The sequence below is a fragment of the Danio aesculapii genome, chromosome 13 (genome assembly GCF_903798145.1).
Source record: "Danio aesculapii chromosome 13, fDanAes4.1, whole genome shotgun sequence".
In the NCBI taxonomy this organism is placed as follows: domain Eukaryota; kingdom Metazoa; phylum Chordata; class Actinopteri; order Cypriniformes; family Danionidae; genus Danio; species Danio aesculapii.
Genome location: NC_079447.1, coordinates 12,164,578 through 12,189,195, shown reverse-complemented (window position 1 = coordinate 12,189,195; position 24,618 = coordinate 12,164,578). Strand labels below are relative to the sequence as shown.

The following is a 24,618-nucleotide window of genomic DNA, read 5'->3' as shown; positions in this document are numbered from 1 at the left end:
AGGTCGCTGGCTCGAGCCTCGGCTAGGTCAGTTGGCGTTTCTGTGTGGAGTTTGCATGTTCTCCCTGCGTTTGCTTGGGTTTCCTCCGGGTGCTCTGGTTTCCCCCACAGTCCAAAGACATGCGGTACAGGTGAATTGGGTAGGCTAAATTGTCCATAGTGTATGTATGTGTGCGAATGAGTGTGTATGGGTTTCCCAGTGATGGGTTGCTGCTGGAAGGTCATGCGCTGCATAAAACATATGCTGGATAAGTTGGCGGTTCATTCCGCTGTGGCGACCCCAGATTAATAAAGGGACTAAGCCGAAAAGAAAATGAATGAATGAATATTATTAATCCTCCTATTTTTCGATTGACTAATCAACCTAGTTAAGCCATTAAATTTCACTTAGCATCCTGAAAAAGATTAGTGACATGTGCTGTCATCATGGCAAAGACAAAAGAAATGAGTTATTAAAACTATTAGGTGTAAAAAGCCTATATATATTTTCTGAAGAGGGATTGCCATGAACTAATATAATATAAGGTTTATTATGTTAGGCCTCTCTTGGACAGGTGTTGAAAATATGCAAGTCTGTGACAATGCTCAACATAATTGAGTACACCCCATTTTGAAAATGAATATATTTATCATTTCATTTCTCAGTGAATATAGGCAATGCATTTTGGTGCATTTGAACAAAACATATTTATTAAGCAGATATATTTATTAAAATAATATTTTAGTCACAGAACATCTTTAGACATAGAAAGATAATACAATGAAACTCGAGCAAAATATTGTTGAAAAGTTACAAACTATAAAATTTCGATAACATTTTCTACATTTTTTGTTTCTCTTTTAATATAATTTTTTTAATTTTAATATTTTCCCTATCACATAATTTTGGACCACTATCATAAGTTATTTTGTTAGATTAGGTTCAGATTTGGATTCAGTACTGACTAATCGAATGCATATGCACAAATATAATATTGTAAAATAATAATGTGTCATTTGTAACATAAAATAAAATTATCTGAAAAAAAAAGAGATAAAATCACTTCTTTAATTATTACTAAAATAAAAAAAACATATTTTTATTACTGTATTTAATATAATTATTTTCATGGCTGACTAATATACATCAATTACTACTACTATTTATAATAATGATAATAATAATAATAATAGTGATTTGTAATTTATATACTAAATTAAGTAATCTAAAAAAAAAAGAATAAAACCAGCCCATAATTATTAATAAATGAAAAAAAAAATCTTCTTGATTATAAAAATAACATTTTCTACATTTTTTTGTTTCTCTTTTATTATTATTTTAATATTTTCCCTATCACATAATTTTGGGTGTACTAATTTTGGACCACTATCATACGTTATTTTGTTAGATTAGGTTCAGATTTGGCTTCAGTACTGACTAATCGAATGCATATGCACAAATATAATATTGTATAGCTTCCTATAGAAAATATTAGTTTAAATGAGAGATTTGTGAGGAGTGTACTCATGTATGTTGAGCACTGTATAACACCAAAACAATTGCACATGGTTTGTCCAGTGTAATGTCCATGTCAAATAAATCAAATCAATTTTAAAACATCGTTTTAAAACAGAAATGCACTAGTGTAAACATAGCCTTAGCATTTGCAAAACGTTGTTCAAGTGTTTGTGTGTGATATTTGTTGGTGTGTGTGTGTGTTTGGCTGTTTGTGTTTGCCCTGTGATTCTCCATCTGTTACGTATTTACACAATGTCTGGTGACGGGCTCATCGGTGTGTATGCAGAAGGTCAGGATCTCGGAGGAGCTGCAGGCTTTCAGGAGACGTGACGGATGGATCCAATGCCTGGGATATGTCACAAATGCTTATAATTAATCTGCTTTCACACAGAGCTGGCTGGGAGATTAGCCTGTTAGCATGGCTAATTACTGAAAAAAAAAAGCCATTTTAATACCTGGCACACAGTGCTCATCTCCCTCACCTACTGTGTGTGTGTTTTCCAGCCTGTCCTCAGCGGTTAAAGACTGTACAGTAAAATGCCTTCAGGAATGTACATGAGCAGCTCAGTGATGGAAAGTGCGAGAATTACACTGTCTTTATGTATTAAATGCATATATAAAATATTAGCTGTGGGTTAAGTGTGTGCAAACATGTAGTTCCCACAGTTTGACTGTCGACAACATTTTCTTCTGGAGAAACTTTCAGATTTAGACACATATTGCCTTTTTTTTGTCAATATATAAACTGTAAAATATGTAATATATAAACATTTGTCAAATGAAAGAAAATGAAGCTAAACGTTATTTTTTAACCAATAATACAGAGAAAAAATAAAATAAAATCAGCTTGTATGTTATTAATAAAATACATTTTAAAATATAAAATTTTTTATTAGAATTAATATAATTATTAATTAAGGCTTACTGATATACTACAATTACTAATATTATTATTATTAATAAAAACATAATAATGTGTCATTTGTAACATAAAATATAATTATCTGAAAAATAGGAGATAAAATCACTTCTTTAATTATTACTAAAATAAAAAAAATTACCGTATTTAATATAATTATTTTCATGGCTGACTAATATACAACAATTACTACTACTATTTATAATAATAATAATAATAATAATAATAATAATAATAATAATAATAATAATAATAATAATAATAATGACAACAACAATAATACTAATAATAATAATAATAACAACAATTGTCATGGATTGGTCAGGCTCTCACGACCCCCACTCACGAAGATCACCATCACCTGACTTCTAATGAGCACACAGCTGCATCACATTCACGAGCACCAGATAAAAGCACAGCACTCCAGTCGCTCATTGTCCGGGCTCGTCTCGACGAAAGCGGACAACTGAGCGACCACTCAGCGTAGTCATCCTCAGCTAAACAAACGATTTACTTACCTGTTCTCTTTGTATTCCTCCTAGTCTTCCTGGTCCTCCCGAATCGTCCTGTCTTCCAGTCCTTCCAAGTCTGTGTCATCCTCTGTCAGCTGTATCTGGTGTGTGCTGTCCATCCTCGTGTATTCCTGTTACCCAGCCACGGAGGAAAAGACCCCAACATCATTCCTGATCCTCCTGGCTATCCTTCATGTGCTCCTTGTTGTCATTCAATAAACACCCTAACGTTTCCTTACCTCTGTCTCCTGTCCGCTTCATAACAGAAGCCCGGACCCATAACGACGACAACATGAGCACCCTCGATCACTTTCAAGAGCTGGTGGACCAGTTGAAGCGGATTCTACAGCCACCAGCTCCACTTTCCAACGCACCACCAGCACCGAGCACTTCCGCCTCCACAGTTTCTTCTTCGGCCCTTCCTTCCAGTCCCATGGCCCGACCAGCGCCCTACTCAGGCGGAGCGGGGGAGTGCAATGGTTTTCTGTTACAATGTTCCCTCATATTCGAAATGCAACCTTCTCTATATCCCACAGATAAGTCAAAGATCGCCTACATCGTATCACTACTCTCTGGACCTGCACTTAAATGGGCTGAGACGATCTGGAACCAAGCCGGGCCGGTCATGAATTCCATCACTACCTTCACGGAGTATTTCAAAGAGGTGTTTGGACGTTCTGATGGGGAAGTAGCCGCTGGAGAGCAGCTGTATCATCTAAAGCAAGGTACTCTATCTACACAGGAATATGCTCTCCGGTTTCGCACTCTAGCAGCTGCAAGTGGATGGAATGAGAGATCGTTGTTGACCACGTACCGGCTCGGCTTGGAACCCACTCTCCGAATCCAGCTGGCCACATTAGATGATACAATGGGTCTGGAGAGATTCATCCAACATTCTCTCCGATGTTCCGATCGTCTCCGTTCCTATCAACAGGACACCATCACCCCCTCGTCTGCACTCCTCCAATCGCCTGAGTCAACAGCCTCTCCAGAACCAGAACCCATGATAATAGAGTCTGGAAGACTGACATCAGCGGAACGACAGAGGAGGCTGACCCGGGGTCTGTGTCTATACTGCGGTGTCAGTGGACACACCCGTATGGAGTGTCCCCTTCGTCCCATTCGGACTTCAGTGAGTGTATTCAGTACGAATATTGAACAATGTAAACCACTTACTACCACCGTACAAATAACTACTGCCTCTATTTCTCTCCTTGTCACAGCCCTCATCGACTCCGGGTCAGCAGGGAACTTCATCTCCCAATCCCTCTGTCGTCAACTCCACCTCCGTACTGAGGCGTCCTCGCATATATACCAGATACAACCGATAACCCAGTGCACTCGATCTTCGACCCGTATCCATCGACAATGCGAAGACATCCTTCTTCAAGTGGGGCTGTTACATCAAGAGAGGATTCAATTTCTGGTTCTGGAGGGTGCAAATATGGACATCATTCTAGGGCGCCCGTGGCTGGTGAAGCACGATCCCATCATCTCTTGGGGCACAGGAGAGATAAAGAAATGGGGATCTGGATGTACACCTACCTGTTTTCCAAATCTCCCTCTTCAAGGTCGGAACCCCATTTCTTTGTTTGCAACATCGGTCGAGAGCCCTCCTGAGAAGCAGTCTATCCACATTCCTAAGGAGTACAGCTCCTTTCATGATGTCTTCTGCCCCAAGAGAGCTTCCCAGCTACCGCCGCATCGGCCATGGGACTGCGCGATCGACCTAGTTCCAGATGCCCAGTTGCCAAGAGGTAGGATCTACCCGCTCTCGCTTCCAGAGAATCAGGCAATGGAAGATTACATAAGGGAGGCTCTGAGTCAGGGGTACATACGTCACTCAAAATCACCAGCCGCCTCAAGCTTCTTCTTTGTGGCCAAGAAGGACGGAGGGCTGCGTCCATGCATCGACTACAGGGTCCTAAATAACGGTACAGTAAAATACCGATATCCCCTTCCTCTGGTACCAGCCGCTTTGGAACAGCTCCGAGAAGCTAAAGTCTTCACTAAATTGGACCTCCGCAGCGCGTATAATCTGATAAGAATACGTGAGGGGGACCAATGGAAGACAGCATTCGTGACCCCTACTGGCCACTATGAATATGAGGTCATGCCTTACGGTCTGGTCAACGCCCCCTCCGTATTCCAAAACTTCATTCATGAAGTCCTCCGGGAGTTTCTTCACCACTTTGTAATAGTGTACATAGATGACATCCTCATTTACTCCCGGAGTGAGGCCGAACATCGCCAACACGTTGCGGAGGTCCTACACACATTGAGAGAACATCACCTCTACCTCAAAGCGGAGAAATGCTCATTCCACCAGAAGTCGATTCATTTCTTGGGATACATCATTGATCAAACCGGTATACGTATGGATGGGAAGAAAATTGAGGCTGTTCTATCCTGGTCAGAACCCACTTCCATTAAGGAGCTCCAGAGGTTTCTTGGGTTTGCTAACTTTTATAGACGGTTTATCAAGGACTACAGCAGGATTACATCACCTCTCACTAATCTCCTCAAGGGTAAACCCAAAGGACTGGAGTGGACCAAAGAAGCAGCCGCAGCCTTCCGCCTTCTTAAGAAGGAGTTCACAAGGGCCCCACTCCTGACTCATCCTGACCCAAATCTTCCTTTCGTGGTGGAAGTGGACGCATCCACCACCGGCGTCGGGGCAGTATTATCTCAACATCATGATACACCGCACCGACTGCATCCCTGTGCCTATTTCTCTCGGAAGTTGAGCCCGGCGGAGCAGAATTACAGCATAGGAGACAGGGAGCTGCTAGCAATCAAGCTAGCCTTGGAGGAGTGGCGTCACTGGTTGGAGGGAGCCAAACATCCGTTCCAGGTGATCACAGATCACAAAAACCTCCAATATATCAAAGAGGCCAAGAGACTATGTCCACGTCAAGCCAGATGGTCACTTTTCTTCTCACGTTTTGATTTCTCCATTTCCTATCGTCCAGGACCCAAGAATCTAAGAGCAGACGCTCTCTCTCGTTTACACGAGCATCACGATCATGAAGAACTCCCAACGAAGATTCTTCCCGAACACATCTCCATTTGTCCGATCACCTGGAACGCTCCTCCAGTCGTTGCCACTCCGGAAGCCCCTGCTCCGCCGGGATGCCCTCCTCATCGGCAGTTCATACCACCTGAACACCGGGTAGATCTGATCCACTCCTTACATACCTCGCTAGGCACTGGACATCCAGGGATCAACAATACTCTCTCGCTAGTATCCCAACGATTCTGGTGGCCAAACATGGCAAGGGATGTGAGGCAATATGTTCAGGGCTGTAAGGACTGTGCCCAATCCAAGAGCCCACGTCATCTACCCGCTGGAAAGCTCCATCCCTTGCCGATTCCGAACCGTCCCTGGTCACACCTAGGAGTGGACTTTATCACTGATCTCCCTTCGTCAGAAGGTAATACCTGTATTCTAGTCATAGTAGATAGATTCTCAAAGTTTGTCAAACTAATCCCTCTGAAAGGTCTTCCCACAGCCTTTGAAACAGCCGACAATATCTTTAATCAAGTCTTCAGGTCATTTGGTATTCCAGAAGATATTGTGTCGGACAGAGGTCCACAGTTCATCTCACGTCTATGGAAAGCCTTCTTCAAGCTCCTAGGTGTGGCCGTCAGCCTCTCTTCTGGATATCATCCCCAAACCAACGGGCAGACAGAGAGGAAGATTCAGGAGGTGGGACGGTTCCTGAGGACCTTCTGCAGTGGTCACCAGAGCTCCTGGAGCCAGTATTTGGGCTGGGCAGAATATGCCCAAAATTCACTGCGGCAACCCTCCACCGGACTCACGCCATTCCAGTGCGTCCTGGGCTTCCAACCACCGCTCTTTCCCTGGGATGGCGAACCATCTGATGTCCCCGCAGTGGATCACTGGTTCCGGGAGAGCGAGAGAGTCTGGGACGAGGCTCATCAACATCTGCAGAGGGCAGTCCGTCGAAGCAAGGTAACCGCCGATAGAAGAAGGTCTGAAGAACCCAGATACACACCCGGACAAAAGGTGTGGCTATCCACCCGGGACATACGCATGCGACTGCCCTCTCGCAAGTTAAGTCCCCGATTTGTTGGTCCCTTCACCATCGTGGAACAGGTTAACCCCGTCACCTACAAACTACAATTACCCTCTCACTACCGTATTCACCCTACATTCCACGTATCACTCCTGAAACCCTATCACGATCCTGTTCTTCCCTCCACAGAGCCTGACCACGAAGAGGAACCCCCTCCTCCACTGCTCCTAGAAGAAGGAGCCGTCTACGCAGTGAAGGAGATCTTGCGTTCCCGACGTCGTGGTGGCCAGTTGGAGTACCTGGTGGACTGGGAAGGGTACGGCCCCGAAGAAAGGACATGGGTTCCCAGAGCTGATATTCTCGATCCTAGTCTCATGGTGGAGTTTCATGAGAGCCACCCTGAGTTCCCAGCGCCTAGAGGCAGAGGGAGACCACCACGGCGTCGGAGGTGTCGGCCCTCAGGAGCGGGCCCTGGGGAGGGGGGGTACTGTCATGGATTGGTCAGGCTCTCACGACCCCCACTCACGAAGATCACCATCACCTGACTTCTAATGAGCACACAGCTGCATCACATTCACGAGCACCAGATAAAAGCACAGCACTCCAGTCGCTCATTGTCCGGGCTCGTCTCGACGAAAGCGGACAACTGAGCGACCACTCAGCGTAGTCATCCTCAGCTAAACAAACGATTTACTTACCTGTTCTCTTTGTATTCCTCCTAGTCTTCCTGGTCCTCCCGAATCGTCCTGTCTTCCAGTCCTTCCAAGTCTGTGTCATCCTCTGTCAGCTGTATCTGGTGTGTGCTGTCCATCCTCGTGTATTCCTGTTACCCAGCCACGGAGGAAAAGACCCCAACATCATTCCTGATCCTCCTGGCTATCCTTCATGTGCTCCTTGTTGTCATTCAATAAACACCCTAACGTTTCCTTACCTCTGTCTCCTGTCCGCTTCATAACAACAATAGTAATTTGTAATTTTTATACTAAATTAAGTAATCAAAAAAATAAAAATAAAACCAGCCCTTTAATTATTAATAAATGAAAATAAATAAATAAATAAATAAATATGTATGTATATATATATATATATATGTGTATATAACTGACGTCTCTCATTCAAAGTAAATGGGAAGCGATGACGCCGACACCCCTTGTGAATGGGGCGTAATACTACTACTAATGTTAGTATTAGTAGTAATAATAATAGTAATATTAATAATACTTATAATAATAATAATAATAATAATAATAATAATAATAATAATAATCATAATCATAATCATAATTATTATAATCATAATAATCATAATAAAAAAGAAATAATAATAATTGTGAGAAATGGTGTAATTTGTAACAAAATGAAATTATCGTTTGGAAATATTAATGTGAATTTATTGCAACAATAACAGCTAACACTTATAATTAACAGCTATTATTACCATTATTATTATTGTTATTATTATTATTATTATTATTACTTTGAAGTACTTGTACTCACTGTTTGTAAGTAACCATGACGATGAGGATGGCAGGGATGCAGCACAGAATGATGATGATGGCGAGGGCCAGCAGAGCTCCTTCAGTGTAGCCCACAGCCTGCGCTGCTTTCTTCACCGTGGCCACTATATCAGGAGAACGGATCTCCAGAATACGCCCACCCTCGCCCAGATACGGCTGAAACTCCTTATTGATGTCCAGAATCTTGCCATCCAGGAATCTGACAAACACACAAAGGTATATATAAATGAAATATATTTCATCTAAATACAAATAAGCACAGAAAAATAAGCCCGATGCAAATAGTCTTTTTTATTTGGTAATAATAATGCAACTTTGATAGTATAAAAAATGTATTTAATAAAATAGTAAGTATAAAGTATGTACACTTTTCGGGTGATGTAATAATAATAATGATAATAATGTAACTAATTAGTAATACAATTTTTTTTAGTTCAGTAGTGTCAAATAAAATAAAATAAAATTTGCAATTTTGCTAGAATAAAAAAAGGAATAAAATAGACGATAACAGGCTTTTTAGGTGAAAATGCAGTTGTTTAGATTGTAACTATGTAGTATATTAATAAATATAGTGCCTATTTTGAAGTTAGTTTGTTTATTTTGGAGATTCAGAGCATCGGCAGCCATCAGCCTGCAATATTGAGCAGAGCAAAGAAATTGATGGCGACCACATAACAAGGGAGAGGGAGAAAAACTCTAAATTTTCTGCATGTACATTTCAAAATACAGCTGAACAAAAAATAGGTAATTGACATTCTAAGTCGATCTCTCTTTCTTTTATGTTGTAGTGCTGTATCTATACCTGTATCTATAGTAATCTGGTAGTGTTTGCTTTGTTTTGGCTTTTTCTGGGAATTTCTGTGAAATCCCAATTGCAACAAAGAAATACTGGGAAAGCCATGTAACATTAGACTGATGACACTTCATGCCGTTCAGCCCTTGAATCTTAAAATGTGAGCAAAATCAGCTGTTTTGTCATCACTTTGGACATTAAGCTGCGGTCACACTGGGCTTTTCCTCCCATAGACTTCCATTCATAGTCACATGAATGCGTCAGACCGGAAAACACAAGGTCATGCGTCAAGTTTCGCATGTTGCTGTGGTGCAAAGTTCAAGCTTGGTGAACTCTGACCTGCGAAATCACATCACTTGACTGCGTGAGACCAATTGAGGATCAAAACATGACCTCTCTGGACAGAAATTTAAAACATGGAGTAATCGCTCGCTTTTTTAATGTCTAATCATCTTATTTAATCACGCCCCTTTTTGCAGCGCCGCATGACAGAATTTCGCAGACACAAACTCTGGTGTGACCGCAGCTTCACTCTAGGGCAAGGGTGACCAACCCTGTACTTGGAGATACCTTCCTGCAGATTTCAGTTGCAACCCATATCGAACACACCTGCCTGTAATTATCAAATGCCGGTCAGGTCCTAATTAATTGGTTCAGGTGTGTTTGATCAGTGTTGGACCTGAACTCTGCAAGAAGGATCTCCTGTAACAGGGCTGAGCACTCTGAGTCCCTGCTCTAGAGAATCATTCAAATGCTAGTTCTAAAGTGACATTTGTGAAGTAGCAAGGGTTTCTGATGTATTGACATCAGCTGCAGATATAAATGAATGGCAGAAGAAAGTATTTCCTCGTATAGAACGGTTTTTGGGACTCTCTATGTTTGATTTTCTTTTTTATATACAGGATTATGCCATCATACTGTTGTAACAAAACACAACATCACACGAGTAGCAGTGTGATATGGCTGTATATTGGCACTGCTGGGGCACTTAGGCACTCCACCTGTGGCCTCGAGCTAACGCACGCCTCCCACCAATATACATTGGTATATTCCCAACTAATATACAGCCATATAATACCATAAAACACAAAACAAAACAAAAATAAACAAAACAAAAAATAAACAAAACAAAAATAAACAAAACACAAAACAAAAAATAAACAAAACAAAACAAAACAAAACAAAATAAAATAAAATAAAATAAAATAAAATAAAATAAAATAAAATAAAACAAAACAAAACAAAACAAAACAAAACAAAACAAAACAACAAAACAAAAATAAACAAAAACAAAAATAAAATAAACAAAACAAAAATAAACAAAACAAAACAACAAAACAAAAATAAACAAAACACAAAAACAAAAACAAAACAAAACAAAACAAAACAAAACAAAACAAAACAAAACAAAACAAAACAAAACAAAACAAAACAAAAAATAAACAAAACAAAAATAAACAAAACAAAAATAAAAACAAAACAAAACAAAACAAAACAACAAAACAAAAATAAACAAAAATAAACAAAAATAAACACAATACAAAAATAAACAAAACAAAACAAAAAAAAAACAAAAAAAAACAACACAAAACAAAAATAAACAAAACCAAACAAAAAATAAATAATTAAACTAAACAAAAATAACAAACAACACACAAAACAAAACAAAAATAAACAAAACAAAAAAACAACAACAACAACAAAAAAAAAACAGAAAGAGCTTTATTGCCAGGCATGTTTACACGTACAAGTAATTTGTTTTTTTGTGGCAGAAGTGTCCCCAGTATAACAAAATGCCAGTGACTGGGCAAAAAACAAAAAACACAAATTGACAAATGTATGTAAATATAAATGTCGATGTCAAATGTTTGTGGTGTTCCTTATAAATAAGACCCATATTTTACCAATAAATCCCACGCTTTGGATCTGTTTCATCCACAAACACAGCATGTACCTGCATAGCAAGCGCTTCTTAAATCACAAAACAAACATCTTCAGGACGACTCAACACTAAGCATTTCTTCTCGCAAACCCTGTCTCTTTCCACTGTCCTGACTCTGAAGTGAGCTGACTGACTGACAGCGAGATGCTGAAAACATTCAGTGTCAATCCACAACATCTCCAGCAGAGCATCGGGAGCCAACAACCTGCTAATGAGGACAGCAAGTGTTCAGCTGGATTTAGCCTTTTTCCCGCTCATCCTACAGGTTACCAGGCAACATGATGAGCAAATCCTCATTCACCCAGCATGGCTAAATGTCTTCAGCTGGAGTTATTATTTCAGCTGATAACCACAGCCACTACTGTCAGCATGTGGAAAAAAAACTCGCTTAGTCTGATCAATAATGTTTACATAGATCTGCAGGTTAAGTACTTTATAAGTGTTCATGCTGGAGCTATTAGCCGTCTGATGACAGAGCATCTTAGTGGAAGAACAGGGTAAACAGAACTGTTCAAACACAGCACCCATGGTCCAGGTATAAAGACTGATTGATGAACGAGTGTGTGTGAGTGTTTTTTTATCTGTGTGTTTAAAAAAGACATGAGCTATACAAGAGATGAGGATGAAAAGATCAGGAGTTTTCAAGATGCATTAAGGAACTACTCTGAATTTACATCTGATCGCTGTTCATCAGAATAATGGATTGTTAAAAAGATTTCATTTGAATTCGATTTACTCATCTTGTTGTTACAGACTGGTGAAACACAGAAGACCCACGTGTCCCTAAAATTTGCACTTTCATTTTGTTTTCATTTTTAACTTTCATTCACACAGAAAGATTTTTCATATACAGGGCCCTATCATCAGTGGTGGAAAGAGCACTTAAAAATCATACTCAAGTAAAAGTACTTGCTTAAAAATGTAGTGCAAGTAGAGTAAAAGTATCTGTAAATATTACTCTGCCATGCAAAGGGGTGTGGCCCGGTGGCTAGAGCCACTGCCCCTTTGCCCTCAGCAGATACTTGCTCGATCAGAACCCCCATCACCCCTCCCCCATCCGCTCTTCACTTTGCAATCGCCAACTCTTCCCCCCCCCCCCCCCCCAACTCTTCACTTTGCGATCGTCAACTCCCCCATCCCCCCAGGAAAGACATTATAAAATATAAAATGCAGTTGACATTAAATAATTGATCGAGAAAAAAATATGATGATAATAATAAAATAAGTAAGGGGTCAAGCACATTTTGGCAATTGTTTTCACAAGAATAAAGCCTGACAGGCTTATCCGAAGCTGAGGGCTGTTGTATAAGACTATGTAGGATATGAAAACAACTGCCTGGATGTACTTTATTCCTCTTTTTACATGGCTACTTGCCACAAAATGTAAAAATTAGGCACAGAACATTGTTCCGAGCCATAATAGTTTTTTAATTCTTTAATTAAAGGCAAAGCTGACAAAAACAGCTGAATGGAGCATACACTAACCTATATATTATTCAGTCACAAGATGGTGCCAAAAAAATGCCAAAATGTGGCGTGAAAGACATAACATGGATGTGAGTGCATTCACTGACACTGACAGATGATTCAAAGTACCCAGAGAAGCATTTGTAATTAGTTTCATAAGTTGTTATCATGGGATTATTATGAGGGCCTCTGGAATACTTGATTTTGATTGGTCTGACATGACATTCCAAGGTTTGTTATTCCCAGATAACAACCGCCGATATGTACTTCATACCATACACTGAAAACCAATCAGAATCAAGTATTCCTGGGAGAAATTTCTCTCACTCACTCACTCACTCACTCACTCACTCACTCACTCACTCACTCACTCACTCACTCACTCACTCACTCACTCACTCACTCACTCACTCACTCACTCACTCCAGTTTACTCCTTTATAGGTAAAGTTTATCCCAAAAGGCAAATTACCTTATCATTTACTCTCCCTTATGTGGTTTTAAACCTCCATGAAGAAGAATGCTGGTTGCTGGCATTTTGCACAGCATGTTACACTAAATGGTGGAGTAAAGATTGCTACAAAAAATTGACTGAAGCATAAAAACATGTATTATTTTGTTTCATTTTTCAATTATAATTTCCGATCCTCACATCCTGATTCAATCCTGGATTTGCCTCAGCAGTCTTTCATCTGTGTGAATCGTGCAGAGAAACAGTGCGCTTTAACTCACGCTGTTACAGACAAGCGGTCTGAGACAACAATGACTGTCTGTTTATATCATATTTCAGAGTCAATGGGCTTCAAACCAGCAGTGTGATTGGATTCATCCACTCGCTGAGCGACCGGACGGATTCTGGACAAAGGGAAAAGCAGCTTCTGAGGGGAACTTTTGTGAGCGCCGAGTTGCAGCTCAGACTATAAAGCTTTGAGAAGCGCGTTTTGATTTTTATGACCTGAGACACAAGAAAACAACCTTGTCTCCAGCAGAACACATGAAAGGAGAAGGGCAAAGAAATCACAGCAGTCTGTAGAGACACACAAAACAACATACATACAAACACGCATGTTCTAAAATAAAATAAAATAAAAATAAAATAAAATAAAATAAAATAAAATAAAATAAAATAAAATAAAATAAAATAAATAAATAAAATAAAATAAAATAAATAAAATAAAATAAAATAAAATAAAATAAAATAAAATTACTGCAATATCAACCTCAGTCAACAGTAATGCATTTTAAATATACTGATTAACTATTTTGGTGATAGCATTGAATAATAATAAAAATAATAAAATAAAATAAACTTATGCTCTAGGTAGTGTAATATAAACATAGATCAACAGTAGTAATGCATTTTTAAATATACTGATTAATTAATTTGGTGATAGCATTCAATTAAAACTAGAAAAATGATCTGTAAAGGTGGTCTATGTAACTCCTGCACTACATTTCAACTATGTGTTATAAATGAAAATTAAAGGTAAAATGCTGAAGTCAAATACAGATAAATTACAATGATAGTAAAAACTAAGACTAAAAATAGACATTAACTACTGTAAAAGTGTTTAAAAAGTATTAAAACTGAAATAAACTATAAATAAAAGAAATCTATTTGGAATAAATCCGTTTAAGGAGAACAAAAACTATAATAAATCATACTAATAAATAGCTATAATAAATAATAATAAAATGTAATAATAAATATGCAATAATAAAGCTATACAAAATTAAAATTAAATATAATATTTAAAAAATTTACATAATAACTAAGGAATTGAAATAATTAACTAAATTTTATGACTTTAGGAAGTACATACATGCATACCTGCATAAAAATAAAATAAAATAAATTGAATGAACAAACAATTGAACGAACAAAGCACATAAATATTTTTAGGAAATCTTTTAAACCGTCTGCTATTATAATTTTGAACAAATGATCATGAAGTTGGTTTTATGTTATTCTGTGACACTGTGAATCTGTTTGTGGTTTTATTGCCAGGGTTGTGTCTAGTAATCTGGTGTAGGAAGCAAAGACGAATTTGCACATGAGTGGACAATAAAGACTTCTAATTCTAACATAACCATTGCAACCAAAACCAAAATTACAATACAAGCTGATGGGGCGCCACTAGGGAGGAAAGTTAAGATGATCTTAAAAGCTGATTTATACTTCTGTGTCAAACACACGCGTGTGCAACGGTGCAACCTACGCGTGTATGCATAGCCCTTGCCATTGCCGTTGGCGATGCTAATGCGCACCTCTCAAAAAATGTAACTACATGTCGCAACAACGCATAGCGCAAGCACTGTGATTGGTCAGCTTGGTAGCGCTGAGAAGTGTGGGTGGAGGTGAGAGCCCGATGCAGCGAGTGTTTACAAGTGTGGAGTCCCGTGAAGGCGCTCCGGATGGAGACTGTTGTTTTGTGTTTATCTTATGATTAAAGTTGTTGCATGTCCGCCAGTTCCAGCCTCAAAATGAGAGAGTTTGGGGCACTTGCACATTAAGTTAGCATTCAGAAAAAACAAAACATCAGCGAAGAAACTCGACACAGAGGAACATAAAAACCTACTGCCAGCTAGAGTTTCAGAAGTGTTATTGCAGAGCAACACACACAGCACGCAGTAGTTTAAATGCACGACTACAATTGCATGCGCTGTGGGTCACGCCGACGCAGAAGTATAAACCAGGCTTAAGAGTCCACGCAGTTTTGGGGTCCCCAGAGGTACCTCTGGGGGCCTCAATCTCAACTGCTCACCCCTCAAAATCAACCACCACCATCACTCCCCTCTTCACTTTCGTCCACGACACCACTCCCACCCCTGCTCTTATAGCAAAATAGCTTTTTGATTTTGGTAGAGAAAACAACAACAACAACAACAACAACAACAACAACAACAACAACAACAACAACAACAATTATTCCCTAAATATCTGATTCTCAAAAAAACAACGCAATTAAACAAAGATGTCATCTTGAATCTGCACTTTCTTAACTTATCCTCTGAGACTCTCACATGCAATCCTACATCTGCTGAGATTTCAGAGAAAGAAATGGAAAAAACTCAATTAAAACTCTGATTAGAAATGTTGCAGTTCTTATTTCAATCAAACTGTTGAATTTCTCTCTCAGCACAGTTCACCAGCAGCTGTTTCACTCCTGTCTGTATTTCTCTGAAGAAATGTTTCTGGTAAACTCCGAGCCATAACAAACACAACGTCTCACAGCCAGAGAAAATAAATGTGTGTAAGAGGAAGATGTGTGTGTGTGGACAGCAGAATAAGGCAGGTGGTCTGTGATCTCTAGTGTGTGTGTAAATATGAATGAGAGTGTGTGTTTGTGTGTGTGTATTGGCTCAGTGAACACACATTTGAGCTGAATCTTGATGCCAGACATGTTTCTCTGCTGACTCTCAGGGAACGGCAGGGTTTAAATTAGTGTAAATCTGCATTCCTGGCCGTCAGAGTTCTTTTTTGAGGATGACAGGCGCGTCCTGTGCAACACCTGCTTTTAAAAGCTTTACTTTTTGTAGATTTGCCACTACTAATAATAAAAAAAAAAAAATAAAAAAAAAATAATAAATAAGTAACATGACTTTCTCCAAAAGAAAAACACTTTATAGGAAATACTGTGAAAATTTAATTGCTCTGTTAAATATGACTTGGGAAATACATATACATATACACCCGGCCCAATGCAGTGCAAGGAGCGTCGCAATTGTTATTTACTAGTTTCAGCTGGACGCAAGAGTCATTTTGACATTTTACACTACGCTGTTTAAATAGCAAATGTGTTGCTCTTTTGAGAAACTAAAATAGACTGCACAATAGACTAGCTGAGAGCAGGTCTAAAGCACAGAGCGTATTAGTTGTGCGCCTCGCTTACACATTGCTTAATACACACAGGTTGTACAGCAATACACAAATATCTTTACAAATGAAAAAGAATTAAAGGACTAAAATATGACAAAAATTATTATTTTCTACATAAATCTAAAAACCACTGCTTTCATGTCTTCATCTCAGGGGGGCTTTTTCAGCTTATTCATGACAATTTGCTTTTGTATAATGTTATTATTATTAGTAGTAGTATTTATTATATGCATATTTATATTTGTTTTATTGAAAACAAGCTGGGCGATGCAGTGGCGCAGTAGGTAGTGCTGTCGCCTTACAGCAAGAAAGTTGCTGGTTCGAGCCTCGGCTGGGTCAGTTGGCGTTTCTGTGTGGAGTTTGCATGTTCTCCCTGCGTTTGCGTGGGTTTCCTCCGGGTGCTCCTGTTTCCCCCACAGTCCAAACACATGCTGTACAGGTGAACTGGGTAGGATAAATTGTCCGTAGTGTATGTGTGTGTGAATAAGTGTGTATGTGTTTCCCAGTGATGGGTTGCAGCTGGAAGGGCATCCGCTGCATAAAACAAATGCTGGATAAGTTGGCTGTTCATTCCGCTGTGGCGACCCCAGATTAATAAAGGGAAAAGAAAATTAATGAATGAATAAAAACAAGCTTAGATTTGCCCACCTGTCAGGTTTTGGACCATATGGGCATAGCATGTGTCTATGGATATAACTTCAAAAAACTTGTGGTACAACACGTTTCCTTATCCACGAAAGAAAGTGAAAGTAAAGAATGAGGAGGCTCATTCTCTCATTCTCGTGCTGCAGATGGTCTGTTTAACTGTTTTTTCGCTAGTGAAGTGTTAAGTTTTCCGCTTACAAAGTCCGCCATGTAAATAGCAAATGCGCCATGGCGCAACGCAACTGATTCTTAAAGGGAATGAGAGATGAGACTCTGATTGGTTTATTCTCAAAACACACTAATAACTCATTAAGAGAATAAGCTCAACCCTGTTAGACCATGTGCCGCGCCGCAAAGCTGATTTCCGTCCTTAAAATAGCATGAGTGGATTCTGACACGCCCTTAATGCCTTTGCGCCCTGCGCTTTAGACTTTGCACCTAGATCGTCAGAATAGAGCCCATCATGTTTTTTCCTGCGAATAATATTTCTAAAGGAGTTGCTGACATGGAATTGAACCAGATTTTGGTAAAAACAAATACAAAAACAAAACAACACAAAAAATCTGTGTAATAATACGTCTTTTTTTTGGTGATGGCAGCTTAAAGACGCCTCTCAGATGGAGAATGAAGTCACATGAATTGCTCAGGTGTGATTTTCACAGACTTTAACAGAGTGTAAAAATCTTGATGGTTCTGTGGGTCTCGTCTATCAAATCTGATCTTTATTTTGTATGGATACAAGTCAGGTGATTGGCTGGGCCATTCTACAGCTTGAGTTTCTTTCTCTGAAAGCATTTGAGAGTTTCCTTGGCTGTGTTTTGGATCATTGTCTTGCTGAAATGTCCACCCTGGTTTCATCTTCATCATCCTGCTAATGTAGATGTTGGACTAAAGCAGCTAATATTCATTTACACTGATGAAGGGCAGAGGGTAGCAGAAGAACAACGAGATTTCAGCTGCTGTCTGGGCTTTCCCTGCCTTTGTACACCTCCCTTTCTTCAAGTGTTCAATACTTTTTTCCTGTGTCATTTCATTTTATTACATATAACTTCATTAATAAACTAAGTAGATTTGTTTTCTTTGCATGCATGGATCTCTTTGGCTGTTACCAACATCTGGAGAAAATTTCAAGTCAACAGCACTTTTAGAAATATGTTTTCTGAGAAAAATGGTGACATCTTTAATACCTATTATCCCTGCTGTATATATTGAGAGCTATGTAGCAAGATACTATATATGCCAGAATTCTGCCACTTCAGTCTTGTTAATTCTTGTTTTGGTGGCAGAGTCCAGATACTAGTCCTGTCTTGTCTAGTATGTTCTAGTAGGCTCAAGTTTTCTTGAGTCGAGCGAATGAGTCCTCGTCCTTCCCTAACCCAAACCTTGAAAGAAAAAAAAAAAAAAAAAAAAAAAAAAAAAATATATATATATATATATATATATATATATATATATATATATATATATATATATATATATATATATATATATATATATATATATATATAGTATTGAATATTGAATACAGTGCTAATTTTTAATTATTTACTGTATATTTAGTTTTATTTACATATTGTTTATCCATATTTTGTTTAAATTTTATTTTATTCAGTTTTATTCAATCGATTAAATTTCAATGCTTACAATTTGTTTTCTCCTTCAGTTTTCAATTTACATTAGGTTTTAGCAATTGAAACTTTCAGTAGCTGTATTTTTACACCAGTTTTAAAATGTTTTAAAGTCATTACAATGAACCAGGGGCGTAGTGGACATTTTAAAAGTGGGTTGCGGACAGCTGTACGAAATCCAAAAGTTTACATTCTTAATCACCTGTTTCTAAATAGTCTGTCTCTAAAAGTGAGGGGGACGTACCCCCCCCCCCCCCGGTGAACACAAAAGAAAGTCCAAAAAAAAAAAAACTTACAAAATATATAACTATGTCCCTACAAAACAACGTTATGATACATTTGTTTTTACTCTGTATTTAAATAAAATAAACTCAACACAGTTTTTTTAAGGACAACTTAATTGTTTTAAGTTCAGTCCACTTTAATCTTTTTTACTTGCTTACTACCTAGATGAGTCATTTACTTAATAGTAAGGAAAACTCCAGTCAAGATGTACCAATAATTAGATTTACCTCTGATTACGATCTGTTATTTTTCACTGAAGAGCAAGAACAGGTAGTGCTGATGATATAAGGAGGAATGAGGATCTCCAAATGTTGCAAGCCAGATTTAAACTGCATGTCAATGTCCCTTCAGCAGCAAAACTCAATATCAGAGGTCTTCTTCATGTTGTTGAGGTGTGTGTGTGTGTGTTGGTCTTACTTGAAGAGCTCTTGTCTGGAGATGGCTCTGTTGGTGAGAGGGTCGATGGCGTACACCTGCAGGTCTGATTTTGAGTAGTCTTCAAGTTCATAACCTTCACCGTGCCGCCGCGGCCCGATCGATTCCACTATCACTTTAGCACCAGGGATCTGATCCTGCACGTACCGCTCCAAAATACTGAAAACACATATAGGGCATTAGGGGTGACTTTATCTTCTTCAAATGAAAAAATGCTGTAATACTACTTCTTTATATCTTTAAAAAAATGCAGAAAATAACAAGCCATTCCAATACCTAAATGCTAAATCTCACAAACCAGAAGCACACAGATTATGAATAAGGATAAGATTTTGCAAATAAAAAACAAAACCCTAAAGCATATTTATCTATTTTATGCATTTTTTTGCATATATTATTATTATTATTATTATTATTATTATTTTTTTTTTTTTAATTATTATTATTATTATTATTATTATTATTATTATTATTATTATTTTTATTTAATCACTGATGCTGGTTTAAATGTAAAAAAAAAATTGCAGGATAAATTTCCTTACTATTATTATGAGAAATTTATGATGATTATGAGAAACACAAACATTAAATACATAAATACATACATATATACTACATACATTTTTGTTATCATGAATAAATAAACATGTATAAAAAAATAAATAAATAAAATAAATAAATATTATAATTATACAATTAAAAAATGAATAAAAAATTAAAATAATGTAATAAATAAATAAATAAACAGAAAAATAAATAAATAAATACATGAATAAACAAACACACAAACAAACAAACAAATAAATAAATATATAAACAATTCAATTAAAAAAATAAACAAACTAACAAATAAATAAATATATCAAAAAATAAACAAGCAAATAATTAAATAAATATTTATATATAAGGGTAATAAATAAATGTCATAAAGCAATAAAAACCTCAAAGAAAAAAAAACAATAGTGTTTTTGTTATCTTTTTCCGCATTATAATTTGTTTAATTTGGGGGTATATATTTGCATAAACTTTATTGTAAATTGTCATAAAACAATAAAAATCCCAAAAGAAAACAAAAGAAAACTAAACAAAAATACTTTTATTATCTTAATCCACAATATGATTATTTTATTTTTGGGTTAAATCTTTGCATAAAAACTTTACAGTATATATTAGTAGAAATTAAAATATTTAACAGTTGAAATACGGCTGCTATTTGTGAGATTCTTTCTATAACTTACACACCAAATGCAGAAGCAAATGGTCAGACTTTGATTGTAGAAAACAAACTTTTTTCCTCCAGTGGATTAACTTGCATGGACTAATTGTTCACATAGAGAATAGCAATGTGAACTATCAAAATAATCATTGTACATTTTTAATTCACACTGACTTTAAGAGTGTTTGAGCCTAATTCTGTGTGGTTTACTAACTGAAATTGTCAATTAAATCAGAGAAAGAGTGAAAACAGAGGCTGTTGACAGAGCAGGAAACTCAATGGCACTGAAATAGGAGGAGGATGATTTAGTCTCACCTGATCAGCTGCTCTTTATTCTCCTCCACCACTGTAGGAGGAACATTGGACACCACCACCTGCATGTCCAGCGCATTCACAACAGACACCTGCAATACACACACAATAACAAACACACATCACTACACTCAAGCTTAAATAATCATAAATCAATCAGCATGACAGCCACATCCAGTGTTTTCTAAAGCTTAAAATTTGTATATTTGCATTCACTACTTACTTCTCTTTTAAAAATATATATTTATTGTCTGTTTTTTGTCCTGTCTCTGTAATCCTGTTGCACTGTAGAAGCTCTGCGATGAAAACAAATTCCTTGTATGTGTGAACATACCTGGCAATAAAGCTCTTTCTGATTCTGATTCTGAAAATGATCATACAGTCTAGCAGAATATTGATTGTATTCTTAAATCATTCAGATTTTTAATTTAAAATCATTCTGAATAGTTTTATTTTATATTTCATTTTTTATAATTATAGTGCGGGCGGCACGATGGCTTAGTGGTTAACTCTGTCGCCTCACGACAAGAAGACCGCTGGTTCAAATTCTGGCTGGGTCAGTTGGCGTTTCTGTGTGGAGTTTGGATGTTCTCCCCGTGTTGGCATAGGTTTCCTCCGAGTGCTCCGGTTTCCGCCACGAGTCCAAAGACATGCACTATAGGTGAATTGAGTAAACTAAATTGGCCGCAGTGTATGTGTGTGTGTGTGATCGAGTGTGTATAGGTGTTGCCCATTACTGGATTAAGGCTTGAAGGGCATCCGCTGCAAAAAACATATGCCGGAATAGTTGGCGGGTCATTCCACTGTGGCGACCTCTGAAGTAGAGACTAGGCCAAAGGAAAATAAATGAATAAAACAATTTTTTAGCTGTATATATATATATATATATATATATATATATATATATATATATATATATATATATATATATATATATATATATATATATATATACATACACTTATCATCATTGTTTATATTACATATTATGCATAATGTCACATGTTGTTATTCAAAATGTATACGTTATGCAAAAGTTTATACGTTAATGTACGTTATGTAATATGTTATGTAAATTTATATACTTAATAATGAAATGGTAAATATTTCCTTGGGATCTAGGTAATTTATTAATGTATATTTTAGTTTGATTATGCAAAAATCACTTTTATAAGCGGTTTAAACAATTTTGTGGCAACAGTATTTGAATATAAACAGCTTCTAATGTTACAACGTTATTGTTTTTATTTTTTATGATCACACTTGATAAAAACAGTCTGCAGGGACACTGACATTCTCCTTTGTACGTGTCATCAGAGGGGAAAAACCCCACCCATTAATGACAATCTCTCCCTCATTAGCATAGGACGTCAGACTTGTTTTGAATCTGCCACTATGCTGACACATAGGCTGTTTCTCAATTACAAGAACGCAGAGAACAAATCTGCGTTCTTGTGAAGACCGTTCTACAGCATTCATACAACGATTTATTGTTTTTCCCCTTTTCAAAATATATACTATGCATAAAAATATTATAAATATACATTGCACAATATAAAAAAACTGATTTTAATAGGAACTTCAACACCTTTAATGTGTTTATTCCTTTATTAAGAATTTTATGGTAATGTTTATATTCACCGTTTCATTTAGGGAACTCTTGAGATAAATAAGATATATCGCTGAACTTTAATAATAAACCTATATAAAATGCTGTGCTTCCCACCTCCAGTTGCAAGGACTTCTGGGACTTCTCGAACGAGCTGCATCTATGTGTCCTCAATATCAAGAACACATCCTGGAAGTTTCACACGTCCTCCGTTTTTGCGGTCTTGAGTATTGGAACTGAACTCTGGCAGTTGATGATGACGTTACACGAGAACACAAGATCGCTGAAGAACGAATGTTGAGAAACAGCTATAGGCATTTGTAGCTCCGCCCTCTTATGAAGAGCACAATCTAATTTGAATTTAAAGCGACAGTCATCAAAATGGCACGATTAGCATTAAGCCTAAAACGAGCAGTTTCAAAGAGTTATCAAAATATATTTGTGAGGTATTTTGAGCTTTTTGCCACAGGGAAATAAATCGCCAACTATTCCAGCATATTTTTTGCACAACGGATGCCCTTCAAGCTGCAACCCAGTACTGGGAAACACCCATACATATTCTCACATTCACACACATACACTATGGCCAATTTAGTTTATTCAATTCACCTATAGCACATGTGTTTGGACTGTGGGGGAAACTGGAGCACCCAGAGGAAACCCACACGAACATGGGGAGAACATGCAAACTCCACACAGAAATGTCAACTGACCCAGCCGGGACTCGGAACAGCGACCTTCCAGCTGTGAGGTGACAGTGCTAACCACTGAGTCACCGTGTCGAAACTTTTCTCAGATTGACTTAAATTATGATGCTGATGCTTTCAAATTGAACTATACACATTTCCATGCTTTGCTGTTTGCTGTCCAGCTTTAAAGGGCTTTTTGAATTGGCAATGTTCTCTACTTCAGCCGGTCAACATCAGGAGTGCCCCTGCCGGATGAAAGCTTATAGAATCACAAACTCCAACTGCTCGTGGAAATTGAAAATGACACAAACATTAATGACATGATGTTTAAAGCCCCGATGCACACGCAGCGATTCCAAATCCCTCTTATTATATTAGGCGTTCATTAACTCTGGAGATTTCTGGGAATTGCACTGACTGCAACACTTCGGGAGATAGAGCCGCATAAATAATTCAGCTGACACAAAAAAACTGTTTATTTATATATTCATTACTGCACTAAGTAATGCACAAATACCATATGCACTCCGGCACGCAAAACTAGTTTCAAACACAACGTATTTACTCAAGCAAATCCACACTCTGGAGAGATATTTTCGCTTAATAACAGTGCTGATTGTTGTTATGTGATTTAGACGTGTTTTAAATTATTCAGTCAGTGACTTGTCTTGAACCCCAAACATTTTTGCATAAACAGAGGGATGAGAGAAAATGTCATTTCGCAAACTGATGTGTTTTGAATGGAAGCTGTATGGCGGTGCATGCAGCAAATATAGGGACTTCACTTGAAAGAAATTTTTTTAAAGGGGTCATGAAGGAAGAAATCAAATTTCCCTTGAGCTTTTGACCAATTAGAGGTGTAAAAAATGTATAAGTTTCAGAAGTAAAACTTTCTTGTTTCTTGTCTGAAAACATCTTAAATTAAAGTTAGTCGGTCAAATGTAAGGTTGCGAATTGTCCAGCTTTATTATTTAATTATGTGAAGCAAAAAAAATGTGCAAATGATTCTTTCAGCAACCTAAATCACATATGAACTGTAATTTCTAAATATTATCATGACATTTTGGACAAAATAACTTTTTAACAAGAGGTTACAGTTTGGAGAAGAATCAAAATACCAATGGGAGGATTCTACTGACTGTATATATTGTTTTTGAACACAAATAAGGCTTGATATATGTTTTGGGCAATTTTTCTGGATTTGGTAACATTTCGAAAACAGTGTCACAGGAG

At 37.5% G+C, this 24,618-nt stretch overlaps 1 protein-coding gene across 1 annotated transcript in view; it reads right to left on the bottom strand.

Moving 5' to 3' along the window:
• Positions 1 to 24,618, bottom strand: part of pcdh15a (protocadherin-related 15a) — a 412,430-nt gene that overhangs the window by 17,007 nt on the left and 370,805 nt on the right. Inside the window, exons 22-24 of the mRNA XM_056471438.1 lie at positions 21,091 to 21,179; positions 19,542 to 19,718; positions 8,466 to 8,684 (exon numbers count right to left, since the gene is read on the bottom strand). Coding sequence (XP_056327413.1) covers positions 8,466 to 8,684; positions 19,542 to 19,718; positions 21,091 to 21,179 — 485 coding nt within the window. The remainder of the gene's footprint in view (positions 1 to 8,465; positions 8,685 to 19,541; positions 19,719 to 21,090; positions 21,180 to 24,618) is intronic.